General features: G+C 42.6%; 1 protein-coding gene across 9 annotated transcripts in view; it reads left to right on the top strand.

Annotated features, from left to right (window-relative positions):
- The window catches only part of LOC139967419 (tudor domain-containing 6-like), a 50887-nt gene that overhangs the window by 23115 nt on the left and 15076 nt on the right, over positions 1-12696 (top strand). For all 9 annotated transcript variants that reach the window (XR_011792987.1, XR_011792986.1, XM_071971177.1 and 6 more), the window contains 14 exons: positions 29-279; positions 722-868; positions 1839-2012; positions 2614-2788; positions 3077-3476; positions 4026-4745; positions 4955-5530; positions 6515-7616; positions 8106-8280; positions 9185-9292; positions 9997-10110; positions 10410-10577; positions 11125-11297; positions 12292-12426. Coding sequence is in view for 7 of the 9 variants with exons in the window: in XM_071971177.1 (XP_071827278.1) it covers positions 29-279; positions 722-868; positions 1839-2012; positions 2614-2788; positions 3077-3476; positions 4026-4745; positions 4955-5530; positions 6515-7616; positions 8106-8280; positions 9185-9292; positions 9997-10110; positions 10410-10577; positions 11125-11297; positions 12292-12426 (4418 nt within the window). In the remaining 2 variants the exon portion in view is untranslated. The remainder of the gene's footprint in view (positions 1-28; positions 280-721; positions 869-1838; positions 2013-2613; positions 2789-3076; positions 3477-4025; positions 4746-4954; positions 5531-6514; positions 7617-8105; positions 8281-9184; positions 9293-9996; positions 10111-10409; positions 10578-11124; positions 11298-12291; positions 12427-12696) is intronic.

Genomic DNA, 12696 nt, shown 5'->3' with positions numbered 1-12696 from the left:
GATTAAATTGATTATTGGTCTTGCCCAGGTAAAAAGAAATGTTCAGTGTGCCAGAGCCCCTACTGCTCCAGTCAGTGCCAACGTGACCACTGGCCGAAGCATCAGCACGAGTGTAAGAAGATAAAGGCTGATGGTGTCGACAAAGCCACCAAGGGTAGCAGTCCTATCTCGCCAAGGATGACGCCCAGTGAGTCCCGACTGCAGCAGCAGCGGTATGAGGGGATGACGGTGTCAGCCGGAGACATCCCTAGAGTCAAACCAGAGAGGAAACAAATGAATGTAAGTATTCTGGCTCATCAACCATCTGGTTTGACAATGTGCATTTGTAATCCAATTCTGCTACCTACGAACATGCACTTGAGTTTACAGTGTACGGTGAATAGCTTCTTGATGGTTCTTAAGAAAGCTGTTTACTTTATAAGTCAACATTCAACCAAACCTACAACACTTTCACAGCATGTAAGAATTCAGGTAGGAAAAGTGGGGTAGCAAGAAGGGGGGGAAGGGGGAAATGGTGGGAGGAGAGAGTGATTTTGAGAGAAGGGATACAACCGTTATGATTGATTTAAGAGCTAATTGGTTCTTTTTTGGAATGCAAATAGTCAATGGTCTAACTCCATATTCCATAAGTTCAGCTTTGGTGAATAATATTATCATCACCTTCTTAGGACCATATCGTGGTGCTCATGAATTGATGCAAACTTTCCTCTCCGTAATCAAGGTTGTAGTTGTCCACTCGCAGAGCCCCACAAGTTTCTGGGTCCAACTGATGGTGGAGAAGAATATTTCCGGCTACAGTGAAATGCAGGAGCTGATGTACAGCACGTTCGATGATCCTAAGATGGAATTCCCTCCTGTGACTCCGCGGGTAAGTGTAGAGGAGTGTTGTACGTCTGGAGCACAGTGTTTTTGGAGATGGCTTTTTATCATGTTTTCAAAATCCGTTTTAAAACACTTAGGAAAAGTCCTGTGTAGCGAAAATTTTTGGCGGTGGAGGGTTGCGATCTGTCTGATCATTGCTGATGATTATGTAATAGTGTCTATGTTACAAACTCTATGATGAAATCAATGTAAGACTATCAGGCAATCCATGGAGATGCAGATCTCATCACAAAGTTGATTAAATGGCTACTGTGATGTAATTACTCTAGAGACAGTAAGGATTTAAGTGGAAACAACTTGATGCATGTAATCCTTTGCAAGCCAATCATTGTGAAGAGCATTTTACTTCCCAGTTCCCTGACAAATCCATTCTTTTATATCTGGAATTGACGGTTGTCATGTCTGCTGTACTGCAATGGACCCATGGACAGTATAGTGGGACATGTACTTAACATCTGGAGATATTGAAAGTATCACCACTTTCAAAACTAGGATGGCCCACATTTCCCCAATTGCTTAAGCCAGGGTTCGGCAAACAACTTGAATGTGGCAGGTCACAGTGTACCTGTGCATCCAATCCAGTGTGTGGTAACACTTAATAGGATATACCTACTCAATCCAGTGTGTGGTAACACTTAATAGGATATACCTACTCGAGTACCAAAGAACTTTTTTTACATACTCATTCTCCTTCTCTTATATTGAAATATCCTATCACAAGTAGGCTATGTGTATACAAACTCATAACAGTTTTACATAATGCACGTATGCCATTGATATAAACTTTAGCTGGACTGTTGAAAACCATCTCTGAGGGGGAGGGGGGTGGTTACAAAACATGGGCTCAAGGGGGCGCACTTTGCCGACCTTTGACTTGAGCATATCTTTCCACTTGTACCGTTTCTTGTACTTATTTTTAGTTTGTCTGTCATTGTTGGCATCTTTCCTCTTGACAGGTCAGTCACATCTACGCGTGTTTGTCTGAAGATGTTTGGTACCGTTCCTTGGTCTTGGCACCCCCGGCAGGAGGTAAAGTTAGGGTACAGTACGTCGACTACGGTGATGAGGACTCTATTCCTCTGAAGAATTTCCGTCTCCTGAATGGGGGCATGACTCAGTTACCGTTGCAGGTGTGAGATTTATAAGGTTTTAACCTTTTGGAATGTTTTTTCAATGTAGAAAAGCTGTTATTGCTTGGCTGGAGAAACCATAGAAATGGCAGGTTTATGTCTTTTCCAAAAGTTGACTTGTTCAGTAAGAATTTAATATGGAATTCATGCTGTGGAAGAAAGGACCACTGTGAGATTTAAGTACATAAAAGTAGCTTTGTATACTAGAGTAATTCCAGATGAGTAATGGAGTGGGTGGGGATGTGTTTGGGGAGGGGGATCAGGGTTTGGGACAGTCGAGAATCACACTTAGCATTGATCAAGCAAGTGCAGTTACCCCTGGATACAAAGGATTGCAACTACCTTGGCTCTGTGAACCCTGCGAAGTGAAGTACAAAGAGCCCTGAGAAGTGACGTACAAAGAGTCCTGTGAAGTATTTCACAAAGGGACTTCAAACAGTTGGATACTCCTAAATATAAAGATGTAAAACAACTGCATGTGGTAAATATATAGAGTGCGATGAAGATATTTTTACCATATATAGTTTGTTAAGATCTATCGTTATGTTAGTAGTTTAATTCAATGGAATGTTAAAAGCTTTCCATCTGTTTCTGTTTGCAGGGATTGAAGTGTAGACTTACAGGGATTGCTCCCACAGGTGGTGAGTGGTCCAAGGATGTATGTGATCAGTTCTTTGCCTTGGTCTCTGGAGAAGGGAAACTGCTGCTGGTGAACTTCCTCCAACCGAAGGAAGGCGATAAAGAGGCTTACATCACTAAAATGATTGACGAAACGGGTAAGGCACTGATTGATGACAGTACATTAGGGAAAGACGATAATCCTGAGAGGAAAAGAAACAAATTAGGTGTCATGTTGAAGAGTCAGTCACTTCTACAGATTGACCATTAATCGTTTGAAACATTTTAACACAAAACCTTTGATAAATATGCAACTTGTTGGCGTAAGTGTGAAAATTGATTGTAGCTTACATTAGTGACAGTACAGAACCTTGTCATGTAAAACCCTCTTTGAGTCTGCTGCCTTGGGTTGTAACCTGTCCTGACATTTTTGTTTCCTTTCACAGGTTTAGATATCATTGGAGAGCTGCTGAAGGCAGGGGTGGCAAAGAAGGAAGAGAAGTCAAAGCCGAGAAGTATTCAACCTTCCCCCTCACATAGCGTGAAACCAAAAGCTGACCTGTCCTCCCCTCAAGAAGTAAAGACCCAACCTAAAGGTGTGTCACCCCCGCAGGTGAAGAACAAAGCTGCTACAGTACCCTCTACCAAGCTGAACAAGACACAGATCCCTCCACCTATATGGCAGACGTTGAAGGAAGGAGACACCCTGATCGTCGAAGTCTCAGGGATACTCAGTCATAGCGGAAAGTTTTATGCCTACCTGCACCAGAATTTGGCGGCCATGGTAGAGCAACAGGAAAGTCTTCAGGCTTACTACCAAAAGTCTACGCCAAATCCCATCGATCAGTAAGTTCGTCTTTAACGTCGTCCCTTTTGTGAGTCATTTAAGGCTCGATAGAGACCGGATTTATTTATCGAATGATAGAGAGTATCCGCAGCCTTCTTGTCGAGGACCTGTACCTTCCCCTCAATAAATGCTTGTAATACTAATGTAGCTTTTTCAGACACATTCCCATATACCCAGCAATTTAAAAACAAAAACCTACCGAAGGTTATTAAAAGAGACATTGATCAAACTTGATCAGCCTGCAAGGTGTTTTGTACAGGCAATCAAGTCCAAGAGGTTATTTTGTGTGCTGCGGCTCAAATAATATTTCATGTCACTTTTAGTCGTATTCATAAAATGGTCGCAAACTGTCGACGCTGATTGAACATTAAATGTCCTACGAAATGTCCTACTTGTTGGGGCTGTTGAACTGCATTATACGTGCAGTCTTTTAACTATTAGAGGAGTATTCAAGCACTTTCACACGGATGTGTTTGCACACTTTAAGCTCAGTTAGGTGCAAGTTTCTTATCATGAAAACCTGAGGTATTCGTTTTTTAATTTGACAGGTTTCGGAGAGGAGAATTGATTGTCAGCCTGTACTCTGTGGATGGGAATTGGTACAGGGCCAGAGTCATCAGTGACAATGCCACGACGGTGAAGGTCTCCTTTGCAGATTACGGTGCGGAAGAGCAGAGGTCTTGTGCAGAATGTAGGAAGATCGCTCCAGAGTTCACCCGGCTGGCCCCGCAGTGCATCAACATGATGTTGGATGGCGTCGCTGACCGAGAAGGATTGCCGCCCCTCGGGGAAAAGTTTGGTGAATGGGTGCAAACCAGAAGTGAATGCCAAGCAAAAGTCGTGAAGGTTTCACAGAGCGGCTTAGTCTCGGTACGATTATGTGCATTGGGCGACCCTGCGGACTGCATCAACCAACAGCTTGAGGCACACGGGTACTCCAGTCAGAGACTCGGGGAGGCTGTGACGACTACCTCGTCCCCCGGTCCTGGTGGAGACGCGAGGAAGACTGTCACCACAGTAAATCAGAAGAAGGACCAGCCAGGATATAGTGCCGGGTCCAGAGATGGAAAGAGCCCATCGAACAGTGGAGATGAGACTTCCACGGCTACCCAGAGGAAGACGTTGGTAGGATGCCATCAGGTAGCCGTGATGGACATTGAGAGTCCGGCAAAGTTCTGGGTGTGTCTATCAGAGGACGAGGAAGAGATAACGAGCTTCTTACGAGATATGCAATCCCATTACAAAGACGCTACTCCCGCCGGTTTCAGGTAATGACAAATGTAAATTGATTTGGAAATGGCATTTAAACATGCATGGGTGGAATTTATTTCTTTAATTTTTGGACGTATCAAGACTCAATATTTTGCGTAAATTCGCCCTTCAATATACCCTGTTTCTGAGGATTTTTGTTATGGGTTTAATACCATTTTTAGCCTTTGCAATATTTCAAACTTCCCATCTGTCTCTTTGATCTCAGACCGAGTGTTGGACAAATATGTGCTGCACAGTTCGAAGGGGCATGGTACCGTGCGTTGGTGATGTCAAAACCAAAAGGTCAAGAGGACTCCTTTGAAGTCTTCTATGTGGACTACGGCAACAGATGCCAAGTGACAGCCGAGGAGTGTCGACCTCTCCTACCGGCACACCGGCTGCCACCACCGTACGCCGTTTGCCTTCAGTTGGATAACGTCAGCGACAGAGATGCATCGCAGCACATGACGGCGTTCACCAATTGGCTCATCACTAACAGGATGTTGATCATGGCGAAGATTACCGGAACAAAGGCAGATAGGAATCTGGTCCGGATTTGGAGTAGAGAGGACCAGGAGGATTGCTTCAACGATCTGATCGGTGGAGTATCGCCCCACCCACCGCTACCCCACCCTACCTCTCTCGAGTCCTTGAAGTGTGGCGATGTCATCGACATTGTACTGTCGGGTGAGCAGAAGAACCCTTACCTCTTCCACGCTGCACCCTTTAGTCAGTTGGAGAAACTGGCATGGTTGGTACAGGAACTTCAGAGAGAGTGTGCCGATGACTCTACGGTATATCAGTGAGTCAAATAGTGGTTTTTGGTTTCTATCGTTTGCCAGATAAATGTTTAAATTTGTTGTGAAATAAATTGGGGGGGGTGGGGGAATTTTATGAGACTTACAGGATGACTTCAGACAAGAAATTAATTTTGATATTTCGTAGACCATTAAAAAACCACTTGCATGGATCCAAATTGTTTTTCCTATAATTTGTTTGATAAGTAACCCTTTAAGGAGCTGGGGCTCATCCGTTGAAGTGACTGAAGTGTGCAGTCTAATACCCACACCGTTCATGTCAGCTTATGAAACAAACAGTAGATACATTAACTAGAGAGAGTAATTGATAGGTTCTCCCATCCTAAACCTTTTATCACCCTGACATTTGTTTTGTGTTATATTCATTTATTGCAAAGGGCAAATATTTTGACAGACTCTTCATTAGTTGAATATTAAATATACTTCACCAAATTGGGTTTAGAGAATAGCATTGTAACAATCAGAACTTCAGCATCGAATAAATTTACAGGAGAAAAAGTTGACAAAACTTGTAAACGGCTGGTTTAGGGAATATATATTGTGAAATGCTTCTGTTATTTTGTAAAGTTGTAACCTTCTGGGTGTGCCATATATTTCCCTGTATTTAAACATTGCATTATAGTCAAAGGTCAAGGGTGAAAAGCTTCATTATTAAACTATTGGCCCAGGCTAGTGATATTTGATGTTTGATGTGTTCTAGAATCCAGCCAGTGCAGAGAGTTCGTAGTTTCACAGGATATGACAGGAATTCTCTGTGCTAGGTTAAAAGAAAAGTAATTCCTCAGCAGTTCCCTATTCTGTGTCCTCAGGAAAAGGATATACCCTTGGTAACCATGTTCCACTCTAGGATCAATTGTTGTTATTAATATAGCCTCCATCATTTCCCTAGCCTGGCATGGCTAGATTTTAGTAACAAACTTACAGCTTCCTATTCTCATTTCTTTCTTCCTGTCCATCTCTGTCATTAGACCTCTCATGGGGGAACTGTGCAGTGCCAAATTTCAGGGAGAATTTTACCGAGCTTTTGTGCAGAGTGTCTCGGGAACTGATGTGCAGGTGTTGTTTGTAGACTACGGTAACGAGGCGAAGGTAGACGCCAGTGAATGCCAGCCGCTACCAGTGAACCTCCACACCGAGCCGATGGTTGCCCTACGCTGCAGGTTAGACGCCACAGCCGATATAAGTCCAGAGATGCTGGAAGCCTTTAGTATCTCCACGGCACTTTGCAAGTTGCGTGTGACCCGCAAAGATGGGGACGTTGTGGTGGGTGTTTTGTGGGTAAGTGACAGCCCAGAGATGTGCTTTAATGGTAGCCCACAGGAAAGGGTTCCTTCAGAAGATGTTGAACCAGTCTCGCCAAGGAATCCATACGGTGGTGAATCCAAGACCCAAAGTGAAACGCTGCCAACCGTGCCGTCGGACAGACTGAGGGATCAGCTGGGACCCGGGGAAGACCTGCATAACCCAACTAAGGCCCAAGGCAAGAAAGACAGCCATTCCAAACAATCTTCACCGAGACAAATCACAAATCCTTCACCACCATACCATAAAGACATTGGAAAGAGTAGCAAGCATCAGAATTCAGTGAAGTCAGGAAAAGTCGTAGATAACTTTGCCTCCAAATCTTTCGTTAGAGCGGCAGATATCTCAAAGCCCTGCCCCCCACAGATCGGGAAACTGCTCCCGGCCAGTTTCTCCAACCATGTTTCACCCAGCGAGATGTACTTTCATTTGAACCTCATGGAGACCTTGAATATTCTGAAAGAGGAAAGCTTTCAGAACCTCGGAGAGACTCCAAGAGAATACCATCCACAGGTCGGGGAACTTTGCATGGGATACGTTACCAATCAGTGGTGCCGTGCAGAGGTGCTAGCAGTTTCCGGCTCGCTGTATAAGCTAGGTGTCCTCGACTATGGGTACACCATTGAACTAAGCAGTCAGCAGTTGCGACCAGCACAACCAGACCGCCTGAAGAACAAGCTTGCCTGTGTGAGATGCTCTCTGTCTGGAGTTAAGCCAGTCAAAGAGGGAACTTGGTCGAACAGCGCCATCGATTTCACAACAAAACAGGTGAGAAAAAAGTGTGACAAAGGTTAGAAAAAGACAGAGGGACTTTGTCTTTGTCTGGCTACCAGCTGTTCCCCTTAGTATGTTGTTCTCCTTGGTATTGTTTAACTTGCATATCATGTCGGTAGTTTTGAGGAGGGTCTAATATGTATGTGATCTATGTATGATATGCACCCCTATTAGGATGAAATATGAGCCCAGTTTGCCAATGGTACAGTGTCTAGGTCAAATCTACCAGCTGAGTTCCACTTTTTGGGTGGGAGAGGAGGAAGGGATTGCACTGTTCAACCCACCAGATAACTGAATGCATCAATATGAGGTGGTAATGTTCTCAATTTAACTGAAGTAACCGCTTTTGGCAGATTAGGAGTCTTAATATTATATAGTCCAAACTTTTAAAGACAACAAATGTTACATATTTAAGGGTAGTGCTGAGTTACCTTGAAGTCTCCTACCTTCTTAACTAACTTTTTTCTTTCTTTTTGCTTCCAGCTGGAGGGTCAGCAGTCCGATAGTAAGCCGTCGGTCATACAGCTCAAAGTAATGGACGTCGTTGGTGATGTTTTCTCGGTGGAGGTCTACATCCAGGCCGAGAATAAACAGTTTCATGCTCTGTCAGAACAACTCATCATAAATGGTCTGGCCAAACATAACTTGGACTCTTCAGGTATTTAAGCAAGCCTCCTACCTACAAATCTCCGGCAAAATGTTGGCAAAACAGAAAGCTGTTTTTGTCAGTGGATTGGAAGGCTCACTTTTTAGTTTAAGACCCATTAAAAATAAGTTCAAGTTCTAATTTTTTTAGGCAATCTTGGTGGTTTAATAATCCATAGCAACCTAGGACCAAGCATACTTTGTCCAGTTGTAGTCAAGTGTAAGTCAATATGTTTTGCAAGTTTTGTAGTTTGCAAATTTTTTGGGATGTGATAGATACAGCCATGAAAGTCGTCTGGGCAACGTAAAATGGAAGTCAATGGAATGGAAAGTAATGCTGCATGTTTTGTTCCAGGAGTTTTTCTTTTCTTTGCAGAGAAGCTGTTTGCTAGACTTGGTAGTTCAGCCACTGTTATTGAAGTGTCCGTGGGTTGAAATGTTGAAAGAGTGATTTTGTCAAAAGCTAAGAGCAGTACAGTAATTAAATCCAGATCGGGGCAATTCTTTAAGGATTTTTTCCCTCCTGGTTGTCCGAGGGATAACCAGGCGGAACGCTTTGGTTGTCTGAACAGCAAATGTGTTTGTTGCAAAAATGTATCAAAAACAATGACCAATGTGTACACTGTAGGAGAGATGTGTAGGTTCGGTGAATAGAACACCAGCTCTGATGGTAATACCAATTTCTGGTTTGACTATTTTGAGGTATTCAGACACAGTTCAATCTGAAATTTGATGTAAACAACCAGTCGTATGGCAGACAACCTGCACAGCTGTCTTTGGTCATCAGAACAAAAATTTGGTCGTCTCGGATGAGCAGACTACCATTAACAATTTACCCTACCAACTGATAGCATCAGGATTAACTTAATAATCCCTAATAATCTGATTAGATTGATATCCTCTACTTACATACATAGGTCCAGTTGTCTCCATACCTCATCCCCTTGACAATGCAGAGCTACAGGTTTTTGTATGTGGAGTCATCAATGCTGCAGACTTTTACTGCCAAATCGTCGACGAAGAAGGTAAAAACTGAAACCCGAAATTATAATATTTTTTATTTGCTAAGCCTTTGGTGCTACTGTCACCATTAGCCAAGGCAGTGTAGTACCGGGTTAATTTTTTTTTGTACATGAAGGGTTATGGAAAAAAATATTGGAGACTGTTTGAAATACCTTGTTGCTTTTCATAACCATTTTTCATCTTTCAATGAGATCAATCCACTAACTACTACAATTTTCTGTAGGAAATCATAAAGCTTTCTCTTCATCGGAGAAGATGAAAAAAGGTGGAATTTGCTCTTGACAGTTAAGTAGTAGTATGTCCGGCCCTGATTGTTATGTGCTACATAAGCTTGGCACATATGCTACGACATTGTGGTAGGCTACTGTTAGTTTTTGATTCTTTGTTTAAAGAGAGTTCTAACATGTTCCATTGACTTTAGTGTAGCAAGTCGACAGTATCACTTTTGTTCACGAGTATTTGAAGGTGTACAACGTTAAGGCTGTATATGTTTCCAAAGATTCCTTTCATTGGCAGACAATCCAACACTTTTACAAAGGAGACAAATTTGTTCTATATTGCCAGGTGAAAACCCAGTCTTCCAAATTTGCCTATGGCAACAACAGTGACATTCTGAAAATTCCATCAAGTGTCATTTATAGCCAATAGTTGATATTTCCTTCTTCTCTTTCTATCTCTCTCTTTCTCTGTTCTCGTGCTGAAATAGGTTGCGAGCAGCTCAGGTATCTCATGAAAGCTGTGAATGAATATGGAGAGGAGCAAGAAAGAGACATCAATTTCAAGCCAGCTGTAAACGAATTTTGCCTGGGTAAATTCAAAGGTAAAAAAAAAAAAAAAAACATTTTCTGGGTAAACTTGAAAGTAAGAAATTTCTGGACTTGCCCCAGACTCAGCATTACAGTCAAGTCCCCCCACAGGGGGAGGGGAAAGGATAGGGCAAGATGGTTCAGGAAGGGTGGGGGAGGGAAGGGTCTGGATGGTGGGGAATTGTGTAACAGCTAGTTGTCATAAGAATACTTGTAACCTCGCCCGGCATGTCTTTGTTTACTGCAGCTGCCATTGTCATTGAATGTTTGCTTTGTTCTCGGCTTTCACCATCAATTTTGATTCTGTTCTCAGAGGATCAGGGTTGGTACAGAGCCAGGGTCATGGGGGTTCAAGGAGACCTCTTCAAAGTCCAGTACATCGATTTTGGGAATTACGACTTGATAAACGCTGGCGAGATGCTTCCTCTCCCAGCCCAGTTTGAGGATGGCTGCGCTCTGACCATCCCTTGTCGCTTGTCAGGTGAGTCAGAACTCTCAGCTTCTAGAAGCAAGAAAGGAAGGTGGAGGGGGTAGGGGATATGGCATGTCTATTGTTCAAATTGAGTCTCTCATGTAGGGTTGACTATCTGTTTTCACTTCCTCTTTCCAACCTTTCCCCTCCCCATCCCCCTTTCCAAGTCCCCTCTCCCTTCCCTAAGGCCCTTCCTTCACTTCCTGTGCCCCTTTCCTGATCCCTTTCCTGATCCCTTTCCCAATTCCAAACTATCCCTAATTAACTCCCCTTAACAATTGCTGGAGTGATATTTAAAATTGGGACCTCATACAATGTTAACAAATTGCATAACAAAAGGTGGTCATTGATATTAAGAGACAGTGTGGTACGGTATGAACCAAATTTAATACTTCTTTTGGCACACTGTGTTGTACCCTAAGTGATTTTGTAAAAAACACATCAAGAGACTTTCTAGCGCACTTCATGCTATGGTAACGTTCGTGAATGTGTAAATGTCTCGTAGAAATTAAATTTCTCCATGATCCTTCATCTATGCATATTCTATCATCTCTAGGTTTGGATAAATTGTCAGCAAAGGCTTCTGCGAGTGAATGGGGTGGCAAAGTGGCCGAGGAGTTTGTGAATCTGACGATGGATGCTATGCTAAATGCTAAGGTCGTTGGAACGAGGGATTATATCACAGAGGTCAAGTTGACCAGACTAGATAACCAGGAGGACATCGGAGAGGTGAGTGCCCACTTTGTAGCCAACCAGAGACAAAATCATTATTATATAACTTTGCTGGTTGGCTTAATATTTCATGAGTAAATTTATGCAAGCATGGTTTTAGCTAACAAGCCCTTTAGTTCCCATGTGTCTGCTATGTCTTACTAATTTAGTGTTTTCTCAACCATAGAGGTATGATTAGCTTAATACCAATGGGTGATCGCCCAGAATTGTGTATGGCAGTTATGCTGGGCCTAGGCATGTCTGCTATGAAAGTCTAATCGAGTAAGGGTGTAGTGTTGACTAGTGTTCTCTTGCAGTGTTACTGTATCATGTGTTTCTTCCCATACCTGTGAGTTTGAACAGTGGTAAATGAATTGTCAGGGATAAGCTCAGATCAAATGTGGGTATTTCTTGACACTGGTATTTGGTGTTACAAGGTGTGTTCGACGGGAAGGGATTAGTTTGGCTGGTGTGAAGGAAGTGGTCGTGGCTTGTCCTACAAAAGATCTTTCCAAAATCAGAAGTAACGATGTACATTGATATGTCCCCTTGTAACCATTCTAGTGTTGAGAATAATAATTGTGGGGTGGTACCCTCAGTCCCAATTACAGTGGTCATACTAATGGTAATTATGCGCATATTGATTGCAGAAATAGTATTTGATTTTCAACCTTGTGTCTGATAGAAACATGATATTCATACTGTCAGTGCAACTGCTTGCTTTGGAGCATGAAGTAAAAGCACACTTTGTAAAGTAATTGTCCCAACAGCCATTTAATCATATAATAGATTTATTTGGAAAGATTGAAGCCCCATTTTGGACTAGTCTTTCATTTGATAGTAAAATATGAGTATCTGAATCAGTTTCTGTTTGTCAAGACTTCTCTTTTGCATTCCAAAAATAGTCACTTATACTGGTGCAGTAGTCTTTTATTTTGGCCTGTTGCTTAAATGGGGAAAATGAAATTCTTTCAATTGCATTTATCGTTTTCCTTTCCTAAATGATCACCAGAAACTTCTTGCGATGTTTGGTAACATTCCGGAAGCCAGAGTGGAGGATTCCACATCTTTGGAGTCTCCAGCAAAGCAAGAAAATGCCGATTCGAACCAGAGTGATGTTACAAGTGCTAAGACGAACCAGCAAATGGTAAACACAAACTTTCAAAAGTTTTATTCTTAAAAAGAAGAAAAAATGTTACATTGAAAACTCTACCCCGCTGCTTACAAGTTTTCCTAACATTATATTATAAACAGTGTACTAAGAAGAAACATTCCAGCACGCAGGCTTAATCACTAAAAACCAAAAGATGAACGGCTGGTTGGGGGGGGGGGGTTGAGGATCGTGGTCTGAACGATATCTGGGAGCGGAAGAGGCGTGGGAGGGCTTTAAAACTGGAATAATTCAGGTTGAATACTA

This window comes from Apostichopus japonicus, chromosome 5, assembly GCF_037975245.1.
Source record: "Apostichopus japonicus isolate 1M-3 chromosome 5, ASM3797524v1, whole genome shotgun sequence".
Taxonomy (NCBI): domain Eukaryota; kingdom Metazoa; phylum Echinodermata; class Holothuroidea; order Aspidochirotida; family Stichopodidae; genus Apostichopus; species Apostichopus japonicus.
The sequence above is the reverse complement of the archived record's forward strand: the minus strand, read 5'-3'. Positions and strand labels throughout refer to the sequence as shown.